General features: G+C 37.8%; 1 protein-coding gene across 1 annotated transcript in view; it reads left to right on the top strand.

Moving 5' to 3' along the window:
• SYCP1 (synaptonemal complex protein 1) overlaps window positions 1–17,898 on the top strand; it is a 133,235-nt gene that overhangs the window by 45,901 nt on the left and 69,436 nt on the right. The window contains exon 15 of the mRNA XM_052637670.1: window positions 713–774. Coding sequence (XP_052493630.1) covers window positions 713–774 — 62 coding nt within the window. The remainder of the gene's footprint in view (window positions 1–712; window positions 775–17,898) is intronic.

Below are 17,898 nucleotides of genomic sequence, written 5' to 3'. Positions count from 1 at the left end.
AGATAATAGTGAGTTGAAGGTACAGATACGGGCTGTGTGACTTCATTTTATATAGATCCATTGCTTAGTTTGTTTAATGAACTTTGGGCTCATTTGGTTGTGGAATTAATTTTATAGAAATGGTACTACTAATATATGCCTATTATTATTTTGCATCTGATCCATTTGCACGTCCTCTGTGCTTTACTCTGCTCCAACTGTATTATTTAATTAATTGATGCTTTGGAACTGTGGTGTTGGAGAAGACTTTTGAGAGTTCCTTGGACTGCAGGGAGATCCAACCAGTCAGTCCCTAAAGGAAATCAGTCCTGAATAATCATTGGAAGGACTGATGCTGAAGATGAAACTCCAATACTTTGGCCACCTCATGCGAAGAACTGACTTATTGGGAAAGACCCTGATGGTAGGAAAGATTGAAGACGAGGAGAAGGAGACGGCAGAGGGTGAGATGTTGGATGGCATCACCGACTCAATGGACATGAGTTTGAGTAAGCTCCAGGAGTTGGTGATGCACAGGGAAGCCTGGGGTGCTGCAGTCCTTGGGGTCGCAGAGTCAGACACGACTGAGCGACCAAAGTGAACTGACTGAATTGTATTAATTCATCTCTTTTGGTTTTTCCTTTTCAAGTGCTATTCTTACTTCTTGTCTCCTTTCCTATTTTTTAAATCTACTTTTAACACATTTAAATTCTTTTGCTTTTTTTTTCTTTAGAAGAGATGACCAAGCTTAAAAATAACAAAGAAGTAGAACTTGAAGAATTGAAAAAAATCTTGGTAAGTATATAGGTTCTCTTATTTCTATGTAGCAGTTATTTTTCAAAATAGTATTAAATCCAATGACTTAGATTCTCATAGAGTTTAATGGTAGCTTTTTCAGCTAAAATATTTTCTAAAATTATATTTGGTTTTAGCAAAGCCACATTTCTATCTCTGTCAATTTTTATAGTACATTTTGATAACTGTCTTGGTGAAAGTATTTATATTATTTAAGCATGTGTTGATAGTACATTTAAGTGAGATCAAATGTGTATATTCTGTAGCTGATTGTAAATTTGGTGTGCCTTTGTTACCTTTGAGACACCAAGCTGCAATTTTGAGAAAGATATATATGATATATATTCAGTACCTATGTTTAGTGTTCAGGTAGAATCATATTTATTTAATGAATTTCTTAGGATAAGGGCTTCATTGTGTTTTAATTGATTATAATGTGTAGATCATGGGTTGGTAAACTTTTTGTAAAGGACTAGATATTAAATATTTTAGGCTTTGTGGCTATATAGAGAATGTTAATTTTCTCCTTCCCCTCCTTTTTTTCTTCTTTTATTTTTAACAATCTTATAAAAACGTAGGAAACATTCTTTTTTTATTTTTTAAATTTAATTTATTTATTTTAATTGGAGGCTAATTACTTTACAGTGTTGTATTGATTTTGCCATACATTGACATGAATCTGCCACGGGTGTACACGTGTTCCCCATCCTGAACCCCCCTCCCACCTCCCTCCCCATACCATCCCTCTGGGTCATCCCAGTGCACCAGCCCCAAACATCCTGTATCATGTATCGAACCTGGACTGGCGATTTGAGGAAAGATTCTTAATTCAAGGGCCTGCAAAAGAAGATTGTGGGCTGACTTTGTCTTGGAGGCTGTAGTTAGCCACCTTTGCTTATAGAAGACAGTATTGTTTATGATTACAGATATTTGATTTTGGGTTTAACCTGTCACATCTCTACCTGATTTTGCAACTCCTGATTCTTCCGTCTCTTGGCAAGCACTGTTTCCAAATGCTTATCCTTTCTTCAGCGAATTGCTTTCATTATTTTTGCAAATAATGTTTTCATTTCTTTCAAATTTGATAATATAAACTTATACTTCAAGTCTCAGCTTAAATATTAATTCTTTAGAAATCTTTCTTGACATTATTAACTAGTTTAGGTCTCCGTGTTGTTGTTTAGTTGCCAAGTCATCCCCAACTCTTTGCAACCCCAAGGACTACAGTATGCCAGGCTTCCCTGTCCCTCACCATCTCCTGGAGTTTGCCCAAGTTCATATCCATTGAATCAGTGATGCCATCCAATCATCTCATCCTCTATATTCCTTTTTTAAAAAAAATTTTTATTTTTACTTTATTTTACTTTACAATACTGTATTGGTTTTGCCATACATTGACATGAATCCGCCACGGGTGTACATGGGTTCCCAATCCTGAAACCCCTCCCACCTCCCACCCCATAGCATCTCTCTGGATCATCCCCATGCACCAGCCCCAAGCATCCTGTATCCTGTATCGAACATAGACTGGTAATTCGTTTCTTACATGATAGTATACATGTTTCAGTGCCATTCTCCCAAATCATCCCACCCTCTCCCTGGTCCCTCAGAGTCCAAAAGTCCGTTCTACACATCTGTGTCTCTTTTGCTGTCTTGCATACAGGGTCATCATTACCATCTTTCTAAATTCCATATATATGTGTTAGTATACTGTATTGGTGTTTTTCTTTTTGGCTTACTTCACTCTGTATAGTCGGCTCCAGTTTCATCCATCTCATTGGAACTGATTCAAATGTATTCTTTTTAATGGCTGAGTAATACTCCATTGTGTATATGTACCACAGCTTTCTTATCCATTCACCTGCTGATGGACATCTAGGTTGTTTCCATGTCCTGGCTATTATAAACAGTGCTGCAGTGAACATTGGGGTACATGTGTCTCTATATTCCTCATCTCTTTCTGCTTTAAATCTTTCCCAGCATCAGAGTCTTTTCCAGTGAGTCAGCTCTTTGAATCAGGTGCCCAGAGTGTTAGAGCTTCAGCTTCACCATCAGTCCTTCCAATGAGTATTTCAATGAGTATAGCAGTCTGAATTTTTCCTTTTATAGCACTTACCACAAATGAAATTTATTTTGGTATAATTATTTACAGCTTTATTTGCCCTTTAGAGTCTCCTTTACGTAGTACAGTAGATGGTACATAGTAGGTGGTCAGCAGATAAAACAGTGGAATACTCCAATAAGAGCTAAGCACCCATGTCTTGGTTGCCCTGTAACCTCAGTACTTAGCACAGTGAATGACGCTTTGTAAGCATTTTACAAATATTCATTGGATAAATTAACAGTATAGTATTACTTTTATATTCCCACATGGACAGGGTTTGGTTTAGGGCTTTGTTCTATTTGAGCAGCTATAGACATAGTTTGGGGCTCCCCCAGTGGCTCAGTTGGTAAAGATTCTGCTTGTAATGCAGGAGACCCAGGTTCAATTCCTGGGTGGGAAAGATCTCTTGGAGAAGGAAATGGCAACCCACTCCAGTATTCTTGCCTGGAAAATCTCATGGACAGAGGGGCCTGGTGAGATACAGTCCATAGGGTCACAAAGAGTCAGACATGACTGAGCATCTGAGCAGAGAGAGACATAGTTAATAGGGCTTCTCTGGTAGCTCAGCTGGTAAAGAATCTGCCTGCCATGCAGGAGACCCTATTTCAATTCCTGGGTTGGGAATATCCCCTGGAGAAGGGATAGGCTACCCACTCCAGTATTCTTGGGCTTCCCTTGTGGCTCAACTGGTAAAGAAACTGCCTGAAGTTGGGGAGACCTGGGTTTGATCCTTGGGTTGGGAAGATCCCCTGGAGGAGGTCATGGCAACCCACTCCAGTATTCTTGCCTGGAGAATCCCCATGAACAGAGGAGCCTGGTGAGCTACAGTCCATGGGATTGCAAAGAGTTGGACCTGACTGAGCTCCTGGTCTTGTTTTTGTTGACTGTATGGAGTTTCTCCATCTTTGGCTGCAAAGAATTATAATCAGTCTGAATTTGGAATTGACTATCTGATGATGTCCATGTGTAGAGTTGTCTCTTGCATTTTTTCTTTGCAAAATTCTGTTAGCTTTTGCCCTGCTTCATTTTGTACTCCAAGGCCAAACTTGCCTGTTACTCCAGGTATCTCTCGACTTCCTACTTCTGCATTCCAGCCCCCTGTGATGAAAAGGATATCTTTTTTTGGGTGTCAGTTCTAGAAGGATTTGTAGGTCTTCACAGAACTGATCAACTTCAGTTTCTTTGGCATCAGTGGTTGGGGCATAGACTTGAATTACTGTGATGTTGAATGGTTTGCATTGAAAACAAACAGATCATTCTATCATTTTTGAGATTGTACTCAAATACTGTACTTCATACTCTTTTGTTGACTATAAGGTCTACTCCATTTGCTCTAATGGATTGTTGCTCACAGTAGTAGATATAATGGTCATCTGAATTAAATTCTCCCTTTCCTGTCTATTTTAGTTTACTGATTCCTAAGGTGTCGATGTTCACCCTTGCCATCTCCTGCTTAACCACATCCAATTTATGTTGATTCATGGGCCTAACATTCTAGGATACGATGCAGTACTGCTCTTTACACTATCGGACTTTACTTTCATCGCCAGACACATCCATAGCTGAGTGTCATTTCCACTTTGGCCCAGCCACTTCATTCTTTCTGGAGCTATTGCCCTTTGCTCTAACCCAGTAGCACATTGGACACCTTCTGATCTGAGGGGGAGGGGCTTATCTTCCGGTGTAGTATCTTTTTGCGTTTTCATACTGTCCATGGGGTTTTCTGGGCAAAAACACTGGAGCTGGTTGACATTTCTCTCCTCAGGGGATGACTTTTTTTGTCAGAACTCTTTACTGTGGCCTGTCTGTTTTGGGTCACCCTGAACAGCATGGCTCATAGCTCCTTTAAGTTATGCAAGCCTTTTCGCCAAGAAAAGGCTATGATCATGAAATAATCACACTTAAATTCAAACAGTCATTCAAAGGTAATAATACAATGGTATCAAGGTCAATAAAGGGTTAGTTCATAGTGTAATTAGATATGAACAATTTAGGGGCTTCCCAAGTGACTATCTGGTAAAGAATCTGTCTCAGTGCAGGAGGGCACAGGACACGTGGGTTCAATCTTGAGTCCGGAAGATCCCCTGGAGGAGGAAATGGCAACCCACTCCAGTATTCTTGCTTGGAAAATCCCATGGACAGAGAAGCCTAATAGATTCACAAAGAGTTGGATATGACTGAGTGACTGAGCACAAATTATTTCGAGAATTTAGGAGAGGCTTTTTTGAAAAAGTAAAGATTGAATTGAAATCCAGAGAAGGACAAGAAGTATTTATCAGGTATGGAGAAATTTTATATACCAAGATCCTTTGATAGGAAGGAGTACAGTGAATACAACATGGAATGAAAGGGAGAGTGTGGTGCAAAATGAGGCTAGAGAGGTGTAGGAGCCTAGTAATTTATGGCCCTTTAAATCATATCAGCAGAATTTTAATTTATTCAACTGTAATGAGAAGCTGTAAAGAATTTTAGCAGAGGATGACTCGGTCAGATTTGCATTTTGAAAGTCTCATTTGGTTTGCCGTATAGAGAACAGAATATATTAAGATAGAACAGTTATAAATAGACAGTCATAGGATTCAGAGAAGAGAACTTAGGCTGGGAGATGGTGGTCTTAGTGAGGAATAAATAGATGGTTTTGAGAGACATTTAAGATTTAAACACCTTGGATTGATATAGAGTTATAATACCATTTGTTGAAAAGACTGTTCTTTTTCTTTGTGTATGTATTTACTGTTTATTTATTTTTGTCATACCAAGCGGCTTGCAGGATCTTATTTTCCCAACCAGGGATTGAACCCATGCTCTTGGCAGTATGGAGTGCTAACCACTAGACTTCCAAGGAATTCCCAAGACTCTCCTTTTTGTGTTGAGTTGCTTTTGCATGTTTATTAAAAAAATTAAATTATTTTATTAAACTATATATGTGCAGATCTATTCTGGGGCTATTTCTGTTTCATTGATTTTTGTGGTTTAGCCATTCACCAGTGTTTGGCTTACTGTAGCTTTTTATAGTGAGTCTTAGATTTGGGTGATGTGATTCCTCCAGCTTTATTATTATTTTGAATTTAATTTTTTTGGATGTAGTCTGATTACATTGAAACTGTTACTCTAAAGTCTGTCCTTGGAGCAAGTGCACACACATGTGCATGTGCACATACATATGCTTAAGCACACACATGATTCTTACTAACTTACACACATGCACCTCATCCAGCTGAATGAATCCCTTTTATCTTGCCTTCTATCATTTTCCTTCTTTACTTCCCTTCCTCACCATCACCCTTCCATCAGACACTGCCTCAGCCTAGCTATTGCCACCTATTTCATCTGAATCCCATCCTTATTTCTCTTTTTCCACAAGGCAGACTCTTTGGTTGTAGGGGTAAGGGGGGAATGACTCTGAAATTACCCTGTGTATATAAATTTTATTTTAAAAATTGAATTGTGCTTTATTTTTATTCCAGTTTTCTTGAAATTTGTCAGACAACAATATGTAAGTTTCAGGGGTACAAAATAATGATTTGACTTACATACATCACAATACATTTACATCCATCATCTCAGACAAATACAGATTAAAGAGATTTAAAAAACTTTCCTAGTGATGAAAACTCTCAAGATTTATTCTCTTAATAGCTCACATATATAACATATAGCAGTTTTAATTTTATCGTACATTACATCCCTAGTACTATTTATTTTATAACTGAAAGTTTGTACCTTTTGACAGCTTCATCCAACCTATCATCCCCTCTTGTTTTCCCCACTTCCATAACCATAAATCTGATCTCTTTTCTTAAGAGTTTATTTTTGAAGTATAAGTGACCTAAAACACTATGTTAGTTCCTGTCACACACCAGTGATTTTATATTTATAAACATTTCAAAATGATGACTGTGATAAGTCTAGTTACAACATGTCACCACACAAAGATATTACATGGATATTGACTATATTATCTTCCCATGTTGTGCTAGTGGTAAAGAACCTACCTGCCAGTGTAGGAGACATAAGAGATACAGGTTTGATCCCTGGTTTATGAGGATCCATTAGAGGAGGGAATCCAGTATTCTTGCCTGGAAAATCCCATGGACAGAGGAGCCTGGCAGGCTACAGTCCACAGGGTTGCAAAGAGTCAGACACAACTGAAGCTACTTAGCATATATTCTCCACATTGTACATTTTATACCTGTGACTCATCTATTTGCAACTGGAAGTTTGTACCTCTTAGTCTCCCTTGCCTATTTCTTTCTGACCCTTAAATCTGTAATCCATTTTGAATTTATTTTTGTGCATGATATGAGTGAGTAATCCAGTTTGATTATTTCCCATGTAGCTGTCCTGTGTTCCCCATACCATTTATGAAAGAGGCTGTCTTCTCTCCATTGTATTTCTTGCCTCTTTTGTTGTGCATTAATTATGTTATAGTATGGTGGAAAGTGCCATTGGTATTTTGATAGGAATGCAATGAATCTGTAGATTGCCTTAGGTAGTATGGTCATTTTAACATTAATTTTTGAGTCCATGAACATAGTGTATCTTTTTATCTTTTTTTTGGTTGGTTTCAATTTCTTTCGTTAGTGACTTATAGTTTTTCAAGTAGAGATTTTTTTCTTCTTACAATTTTTCCTAGGTATTTTATTCTCTTTGATGTGATTGTAAATGTGGTTGTTTTCTTATTTTTTCCTTCTGATAGTTTGTTGTTAGTCCATAGAAATGTAACAGATTTCTGTGTATTAATTTTGTACCTCCAACTTTACTGAAATCTTTGAGTTCTAGTAGGTTTTTGGTGGTGTTTTTTAGGATTTCCTGTTTATGGTATTATGTTATCTGCAGTGACAGTTCTATTTCTTCCTTTATAATTTGGATTCCTTTTATTCCTTTTCCTTTTATGATAGATGTGGCTAGGATTTTCAATTCTATGTTGGAAAGAAGTGGTAATAATGGGCATCCTTGTTTTATTGCTGATCTCAAAAGCAATACTTTTAGCTTTTGATCATTGAGCATGATATTAGCTGTGAGCTTGTTATATATGGTCTTCACTATGCTGAGGTATGTTCCCTCTATACTCACTTTCTGGAGAATTTTTAGCATAAATGGATATTGAATTTGTCAAAAACTTTGTCTGCATCTATTGAGATGATCATATGATTCTTATTCTTCAATTGGTTAATGTGGCATATCACATTGATTTACAGATAGTGAGCCATCCTTGTATCTCTGGGATAAATCCCACTTGATCATGGTGTATTTAATGTATTATTGAACCTTGTTGCTGTTCAGTTGCTCAGTTGTGTCCGACTCTTTCTGTCCCCATGGACTGTAGCATGCCAGGCTTCCCTGTCCTTCACCATCTCCCGGATCTTGTTCAAACTCATGTCTATTGAGTTGGTGATACCATTCAACCATCTCATCCTCTGTCATCCCCTTCTCCTCCTGCCTTCAGTCTTTCCCAGCATTAGGGTCTTTTCCAGTGACTTGGCTCTTCACTTCAGGTGGCCAAAGTATTGGAGCTTCAGCTTCAGCATCAGTCCTTCCAATGAATATTCAGGATTGATTTCCTTTAGGATTGACTGTTTTGATCTCCTTGCAGTCCAAGGGACTCTCAAGAGTCTTCAACTGTGGTGTCTCCAACACCACAGTTCAAAAGCATCAATTCTTTGGTGCTCAGCCTTCTTTGTGGTCTAGCTCTCACATCCATACATGACTACTGGAAAAACCATAGCTTTGACTATATAGACTTGGTTTGATAATATTTTGCTGAGGATTTTTATATCTAATTTCATCAATGATGTTGGCCTTTAATCTTCTGTTTTTGTGACATCTTTGTCTGGTTTTGTAAATAGGGTAATACTGGCCTGGCACAATCAGTTTGGAAGAGTTCCTCCCTTTGCAGTTTTTTAGACTAGTTTGAGAAGGACAGGTTTAATTTACCTTTAAATGTTTGGTAGAATTCATCTATGAAGCCATCTAGTCCTAGACCTTTGTTTGTTGGAAATTTTAAAAATTAATAATTCAATTTCATCACTGGTAATTGGTTGGTTTATAGTTTCTATGTCTACCTGGTTCATGTTTAGAAAATTGTACATTTTTAAGGAATTTGTCATTTTCTTGTAGGATATCCATTTAATTGGCATTTAATTGTTCATAGTAATCTTTCATGATCCTTTGTATTTCTGTGGTATTGGTTGTATTTCTTTTTTATTTCTGATTTTGTTGATTTGGGCCCTCTTTTTCTCTTGATGAACCTCCTAAAGTTTATCAACTTTATCTTTTCATTACCAGCTTGTGGTTTTGTTGATCTTTTCTATTGTTGCTTTAGTCTCTCTTTAAAATTTAGCTCTGATTTTTATGATATTCTTTCTTTTAGTGAGTTTTCTGCTTCCTTTGAGTGTCGGTTAGGTTATTTGAGATTTTTTGTTGTTTCTTGAGAGGTAGACTTGTACCACAATAAACCGCCATCTTAGAACTGAGTTTGCTGCATCTCTTAGATTTTGGATTGTTGTTTTTTCATTTTTATTTGTCACCATGTATTTTCTGTTTTCTTCAGTGATCCACGGTTGTTTGGTAGCATATTGTTTAGTCTCCACATGTTTGAGGATTTTTTTCCCTTGTAGTTTTTTTCTTTGTAGTTGATTTTGAGACTCATAGTGTGATCAGAAAAGATGCTTGATATGAATTGAATTTTCTTAAATTTACTGATAATTTTTGTGGCCTAGCATGTGGTCTGTCTTGGAAAATGTCCCATATATACTTTAAAAGAAAGTATATTCTACTGATTTTAGATGGGATGTTCTTTATAAATATGTTAAGTTCATTTGGTCGAATGTGTCATTTAAGCCCATTGGTTTTCTGTCTGGATAATGTGTCTATTGATGTAAATGGGGTTTTAATGTTCCCTGTTATTGTGTTACTGTCAACTGCCCCCTCTATGTCTGTGAATTTGCACTGTGCATTTAGATACTTCTATGTTAGATGCATATATATTTATAATTATTACATCATCTTTTTGATTAATCGCTTGGTCATCATGTAATGTCCTTTGTCTTTTGTAAGAGTCTTTGATGTAAGTGTTGTTACCCTGGGTTACTTTTGATTTAAATTTTCATGGAATACTTTTTTCCATCCCCTCACTTTTAGTCTGTGTCTTTAGATCTGAGGTGAGTCTCTTATAGGAAGTATATATATATAAAATATGTAAGTATATATATATGTATCTTTTTTTATGTTCACTCAGATACTCTTTGTCTTTTGTTGGGAGAATTTAGTCCCTTAGTCCATTTCACTTAAAGTGATGATTATTAGGTATGTTCTTATGGACATTTAAAATATTTTTTTAGTTTTTTTCTAAGTTAAACAGGTTTATTTTTGTAAAACCTATCAGAGCTTTCTTTTTTGTTGTTGTTGAAGTATAGTTGATTTTATAGATTGTGCTACTTTGAGGTGTACAGCAGAGTGATTTAGTTTTTTTCAGATTATATTCCATTGTAGGTTATTATAAGATATTGAATATAATCCCATGTGCTGTGCAGTATATCCTATTGATTATCTGTTTGTTTGTAGTTAGCTTGTATTTGTTAACCTCCTACCCCTAATTTGTCTCTCGCACTTCCTTCTCCCCTATGGTAACTCTTAAGTTTGCTTTCTACATTTGTGAGTATGTTTCTGTCTTGTATATACATTCACTTGTATCATTTTTTAGATGCCACATATAAGTCATATGATATTTGTAGTTCTCTGACTTTTTTACTAAGGTCCATTCATTTTGCTGCAGATGGCAGTATTTCATTCTTTTTTATGGCTGAGTAGTGTGTGTGTGTGTGTGTGTGTGTGTGTGTGTGTGTGTGTGTGTGTGTAGACATCTCTTAATCCAATCATCTATCGATGGGCACTTGGGTTGCTTCTGGGTTTCCTTGTCTTGGCTGTTGTAAATAGGGTGGCTGTAAACATGGGAGTGCATATATCTTTTTGAGTTTGTGTTTTAGTTTTTTTGGATATGTGCCGGAGTGGAATTGCTTCAACATTTGGTAACTTAATTTTTAAAGGAACCTCCATACTGTTCTGCATAGTGGCTGCATCAGTTTATTCCCACCAACAGTGTCCCAGGGTTTTCTTTTCTCCACATCCTTTCCAACATTTGTTATTTGTAGACTTTTTGATAACAGCTATTCTCATAGTTGTGAGGTGATATTTAGTTGTGTTTTTGATTTGCATTTCCCTAGTATTTAGTTATGTTGAGCATTTTTTCATATGCCTGTTAGCCATTTGGATGCATTCTTTGGAAAAATGATTATACAGGTCTTCTGTCCATTTTATGATTTGACTGGTATGATATTGAGTTCTATGAGCTGTCTGTATCTTTTGAATATTAACTTCTTGTCAGTCTATCATTTGCATATATTTTCTTCTATTTTGTAGTTTTTCTTTTTGTTTACTAGATGGTTTCTTTTCCTGTGCAAAAGCTTTTAAGTTTACTTGGGTTTCATCTATTTATTTTTGCTTTTTTTGCCGTAGGGGCTATCTAAGAAAATATTGCTTATGATTTGTGTCAAAAAGTATCCTGTCTATGTTTCCCTCTAGGGATTTTATGGTTTCTAGTCTTATATTTAGGTTTTAATCAATTTTGCATTATTTTTATATATGGTGTTAGAGAATGTTTCTAACTTTATTATTTCACATGTAGTTGTCCAGTTTTCCCAGCACCAAAGAGACTGCCTTTTCTCTATTGACTCTTTTATTATAGATTAATTGACAGTAGGTGTGTGGATTTATTTCTGAGCTCCCTATTTTGTTTCATTCATCTGTGTGTCTAGTTTTGTGCCAGTGCCATACTGTTTTGATTACTTAGCTTTGTAATATCATCTGAAGTCATTGAGGATGTACCTCCAGCTTTGTTCTTTTTTGGCCCCCAGGATTTCTTGACAACTCATGGTCTTTTGTGGCTCTCTATATATTCTAGGATTACTTGTTCTAGTTCTGTAAAAAATGTAATGGGTATTTTGATAGGGATTATATTAAATCTGTAGATTGCATTGGATGATATGGTCATATTAATAACAATTTTTCCAATCTAAAAAGTGTTTCTTTTTTTAAAGTATTTTTAATTGGAGGATAATTGCTTTATAATTTTGTGTTGGTTTCTATCGTACAGCAATGTGAATCAGCCATAAATATACATATATTCCCTCCCTCTTGAATCTCCCTCCTGCCCTTCCTGTTCCACCTCTCTATGTTGTCAAAAATCACTGGGCTGAGCTCCCTGTATTATACAGCAGCTTCCTACTAGCTATCTGTTTTACACATGGTAATGTATATATTTCAGTGTTATTCTCTCAATGTGTCCCATGGTCTCCTTCTTCTGATGTGTCCACAAGTTCATTCTCTATGTCTATGTCTCTGTCGCTGCCCTACAGATAGGTTCATCAGTACCATTTTCTAGACTCCATATATATGTGTTAATATTTATTTTTCTCTTTCTGACTTATTTCACTCTGTATAAAGGCTGTAGGCTCATCTATCTCAGTTCAACTGACTGAAATTCATTCCTTTTTATGACTGAGTAATATTCTATTGTATATACACCACAATTTCTTTATCCATACTTCTGTCAATGGACATCTAGGTTGCTTCCATGTCCTGGCTATTGTAAATAGTGCTGCAGTGAACATGGGGGTACATGTGTCTTTCTGAATTATGAGTCTATGAGGATATCTGCCCAGTTGTGGGATTGCTGGGTCATGTGGTATTAATAGTTATATTTCTAGGTTTTTAAGAAATCTCCATACTGTTCTTCATAGTGTCTGTATCAATTTACATTTCCACCAGCAGTATAAGAGGGTTCCCTTTTGTCCACATCCTCTGTAGCATTTATTGTTTTTAGAATTTGATGATGATAACCATTCTGACTGCTGCATGGTGACACCTCATTGTGGTTTTGATTTGCTTTTCTCTAACAAGGACCAGTATTGAGTATCTTTTCATGTGTTTATTGGACATCTGAATATCTTCTTTGGAGAAATGTCTGTTTAAGTCTTCTGCCTATTTTTTTTTCCATTGGGTTGTATGTTTTTCTGATATTGAGCTGCCTGAGCTGCTTGTATATTTTAAAGATTAATGCTTTGTTATTCTTTCACTCACAATTGTTCTCTCCCATTATGAGGGCCATCTTTTCAGCTTGTTTATACTTTCTTTTGTGGTGAAAAAACTTTAAAATTTAATTAGGTCACATTTACTTGTCTTTATTTCCATTACTCTAGGAGGTTGGTCATAGAGGATCTTGCTGTGATTTATGTTAAAGAATGTTCTGGCTATATTTTTTGCTAAGAGTTTTCTAGTTTTGGGCCTTACATTTAGGTCTTTAATCCATTTTGAGTTTATTTTTGTGTATGTTGTTAGGAAGTGTTCTAATTTCATTCTTTTACATATAGCTGTCCATTTTTCCTAGCACCAATTATTGAAGAAGCTGTTTTTTCTCCATTATATATTCTTGCCTCCCCTTTGGAAAAGATAAGGTGTACATTGGTGCATGGGTTTACCTCTGGGTTTTCTATCTTGTACCATTGGTCTTTGTTTTAGTGCCACTACCATGCTGTTTTGATGATTGTAGTCTGATGTCAGGAAGGATTATTCCTCCGCTCCATTCTTCTTTCTCAAGATCGCTTTGGCTATTTGGGTTCCTTTGTGTTTCCATATAAATTGGCTTCCCTGGTGGCTCAGGTTGTAAAGAATTTGCCTGCAATGCAGGAGACCTGGGCTTGATCCCTGGTTTGGGAAGATCTCCTGGAGAAGGAGATGACAACCCACTCCGTTATTTTTGCTTGGAGATTTCCATGGACAGAGGAGCCTGGTGGGCTATAGTCCATGGGATTTCAAAGAGTTGGATGTGACTGAACGACTAACACACACACACATATGAATTGTGAAATTTTTTGTTCTAGTTCTATGAAAAATGCCATTGGTAATTTGATAGAGATTGCGTTGACTCTGTAGACTGCTTTGGATAATAATTTTCACAATATTGGTTCTTTAAATCCAGGAACATGATATATCTCTCCATTAGTTTGTGTGGTCTTTGATTTCTTTCATCAGTGATTTATAATTCTACATACAGGTCCTTTGTCTCCTTAAATAGGTTTATTCCTAGGTAGTTCACTTTTTTTGTTGCAGTGGTGAGTGGGATTGATTCCTTAATTTCTCTGTTGATTTTTCATTGTTAGTGTATAGGAATGCAAGAGATTTCTGTGTATTGATTTAGTATCCTGTGACTTTACTAAATTCATTGATTAGCTTTAGTAATTTTCTGGTGATATCTTTAGGGTTTTCTATGTATAGTAACATGTTTTCTGCAAACAGTGAGTGTTTTACTGCTCTTTTTCAGTTGGAATTCCTTTTATTTCTTTTTCTTCTCTGATTTCCATTGCTAGGACTTCCAAAATTATATTGAATTATAGTGGCGAGGGTGGACACCCTTGTTTTATTCCTGATCTTAGAGAAAATGTTTTCAGTTTTTCACCTTTGAAAATAATGTTTGCTGTGGATTTCTCGCTTTTTTCCTTGATGAGTCTGTCAATTTTATTTGTCTTCTCAAAGAACAAGCTTTTAGTTTTATTGATTTATGCTACTGTTGTCTTCACTTCTTTTACTTTTATTTTTGCTCTGATCTTTATGATTTCTTTCCTCCTACTAACTTTGGGGTTTTGTTCTTTTTCTGGTTGCTTTAGGTGTAAGTTCAGTTAAGTCACTCAGTCGTGTCCGACTCTTTGCGACCCCATGAATCGCAGCACGCTAGACCTCCCTGTCCATCACCAACTCCCGGAGTTCACTCAGACTCACATCCATTGAGTTAGTGATGCCATCCAGCCATCTCATCCTCTGTCGTCCCCTTCTCCTCCTGCCCCCAATCCCTCCCAGCATCAGAGTCTTTTCCAATGAGTCAGCTGTTCACATGAGGTATCCAAAGTACTGGAGTTTCAGCCTTAGCATCATTCCTTCCAAAGAAATCCCAGGGCTGATCTCCTTCAGAATGGACTGGTTGGATCTCCTTGCAGTCCAAGGGACTCTCAAGAGTCAAAAGCACAAGTCAAAAGCATCAATTCTTCGGCACTCAACCTTCTCAAAGTCCAACTCTCACATCCATACATGACCACAGGAAAAACCATAGCCTTGACTAGACGGATGTTAGTTGGCCAAGTAATGTCTCTGCTTTTTAATATGCTATCTAGGTTCGTCATAACTTTTCTTCCAAGGAGTAAGCATCTTTTAATTTCATGGCTGCAATCACCATCTGCAGTGATTTTGGAGCCCAGAAAAATAAAGTCTGACACTGTTTCCACTGTTTCCCCATCTATTTCCCATGAAGTGATGGGACCGGATGCCATGATCTTTGTTTTCTGAATATAAGGTTAGGTTGTTTATTTAATGTTTTACTCATTTCTGTTGGTAGGCTTGTATAACTTCCCTCTTGGAACTGCTTTTGCTGCTTCTCAAAAGTTTTGGTTTGTTGTGTTTTCATTTCATTTGTTTCTAGATATTGACTTCCTGTTTGATTTCTTCAGTGACCTTTTGGTTATTTAGAAGCATATTGTTTAGCCTCCACATATGTGTTTTTTTACATTTTTTCCCTTTAATATGTAATCTCATACTCTTGTGGTCAGAAAAGATGCCAGATACAATTTCATTTTTCTTAATTTTACTGAGACTTGATTTGTGACACATGATGTGATCTATCCTGGATAATGTTCTATGTGCACTCAAGAAAGAAGTGTATTCTGCTGCATTTGGATAGAATGTCCTGTAGATATGAGTTAGGCCCATCTATATGCAGATGACACCACCCTTATGGTAGAAAGGGAAGAGGAACTAAAGAGCCTCTTGATGAAAGTGAAAGAAGAGAGTAAAAAAGCTGGCTTGAAATTCAACATTCAGAAAGCTAAGATCATGACTTCAGTCCCACCACTTCATGGCAAATAGATGGGGAAACAATAGAAACAGTGAGAAACTTTATTTTCTTGGGCTCCAAAATCACTGCAGATGGTGACTGCAGCCATGAAATTAAAAGACACTTCTTAGAAGAAAAGTTATGACCAAACTAGACAGCATATTAAAAAGTAGAGATATTACTTTACCAACAAAGGTCCATCTAGTCAAAAATATGGTTTTTCCAGTAGTCATGTATGGATATGAGAGATGGACTATAAAGAAATCTGAGTGCTGAAGAATTGATGCTTTTGAACTGTGGTGTTCGAGAAGACTCTTGAGAGTCCCTTGGACTGCAAGGAGATCCAGCCAGTCCATCCTAAAGGAAATCAGTCCTGAATATTCATTGAAAGGAATGATTCTAAAGCTGAAACTCCAATACTTTGGCTACCTGATGCGACAAACTGACTCATTGGAAAAGACTCTGATGCAGGGAAAGGTTGAAGGTGGGAGGAGAAGGGGACGACAGAGGATGAGATGGTTGGATGGCATCACCGACTCGATCAACATGAGTTTGAGCAAGCTCTGGGAGTTTGTGATGGACAGGGTAGCCTGGTGTGCTTGAAGCCATTGGGTTTCAAAGAGTCAGACACGATTGAGTGGCTGAACTGAACTAAACAGGCTTGTATTTCCTTATTAATTTTTTTTTGATGATTTGTCCATTGGTGTAAGTGGGGTTTTAAAGTCCTCTACGATTATTGTGTTACTGTTGATTTCCCTTTTATGTCTGTTAGTGTTTGTCTATTGTATTGAGATGCTACTGTCAGTTCAGTTCATTTGCCCAGTCGTGTCTGACTCTTTGTGACCGCATGAACCACAGCATGCCAGGCCTCCCTGTCCATCACCAACTCCTGGAATCCACCCAAGCCCATGTCCATTGAGTTGGTGATGCCATCCAACCATCTCATCCTCTGTTATCCCCTTCTCCTCCTGCCCTCAATCTTTCCCAGCATCAGGGTCTTTTCCTGAGAGTGTACTGGAGGATTTGATTCTGTGCTAGTGAGGACTGGGTGTGTAGGTGGTGCAGCTGTTTGGATTACAGGGACCTTGGCAATGTCAAGTATGCAGGGAAATCTGGTCACTACAGGCACAGGAGGTATGACACTATTAGGGTTTTTTTCTAGCCTATGGTATCTCTGCCCCAGTGGGGATCAAGCGTGGAGATGGCACAGCTACTTGGATTGTAGGGACCCTGGCGGTGCCAGGTGTGCAAGGAAGATGGTGACTATGGGCAGAGGAGATAGAGCATTTTAGGATTTTTTTTCTAGTCTCTGGCTGCTTTGCTTCTAGTAAGGATAAAGTTGGAGATGGCACAGTTGCTTGGATCGTGGGGACCTTCATGATGTCATTTGTCTAGGGATGCCAGCGGCCAAGGTGTAGAAGATATAGTTCTATTATTAATAGAATCTTTTTCTAGCCGTTGGCAGCTGAACTTTCAAAGGGCCTCCCTGGCTGGTCCTTGTCTATTGTTTGACATATCAGGCACTCAAAGGGCCACCCTCTCTGGGCTCTTTCTCTATTGGTCAGCTGCTGACACTTGCGGGTGGGGAGAGAGGCTACAGTGATGGCTCCACCCTCTGCCCCTAACTCAGCAGTAGTGCCCTGCTTCCTGGTTTTGCTCCAGAGGTATTCCACACTCTGATCTCCCTCCTGTCCCTTTGGGCTATCTCCCTACAGGCAACATCAGTCCTCACCCTGGGATTGCTCTCTAATCACTACGCTCCAGCTCCTAGCCACCATACATTTTGGTGGACTTGCATTCCTGTCTGGGCTATATAAGGCTGTGGCATGGATTGTCTGTGTGGTTCTCACTCCATTCAGATTGTCACAGATAGCTGCTTCACTCTCAGACAGCCTCAATTGCCCCTGTGTGAGGTCCTCACCCCTGCTTCAGCTCCCCCACTCCATGGGTGCAGGTCCAGTCCTGCTCACTCTCCTCCTCTTTTTCCCTTTTCTTCCTTCATCCTATTGATTTTTGCATGGTTCCAGTGGTCAGGGACTCCTGCCAGTTTTCAGCTGGTGGTCTGCAAGGTCTTCTGCAT

The sequence above is a fragment of the Budorcas taxicolor genome, chromosome 3, assembly GCF_023091745.1.
Source record: "Budorcas taxicolor isolate Tak-1 chromosome 3, Takin1.1, whole genome shotgun sequence".
Taxonomy (NCBI): domain Eukaryota; kingdom Metazoa; phylum Chordata; class Mammalia; order Artiodactyla; family Bovidae; genus Budorcas; species Budorcas taxicolor.
Note: the sequence above shows the minus strand (reverse complement) of the source record. Positions and strands in the feature narration are given on the sequence as shown.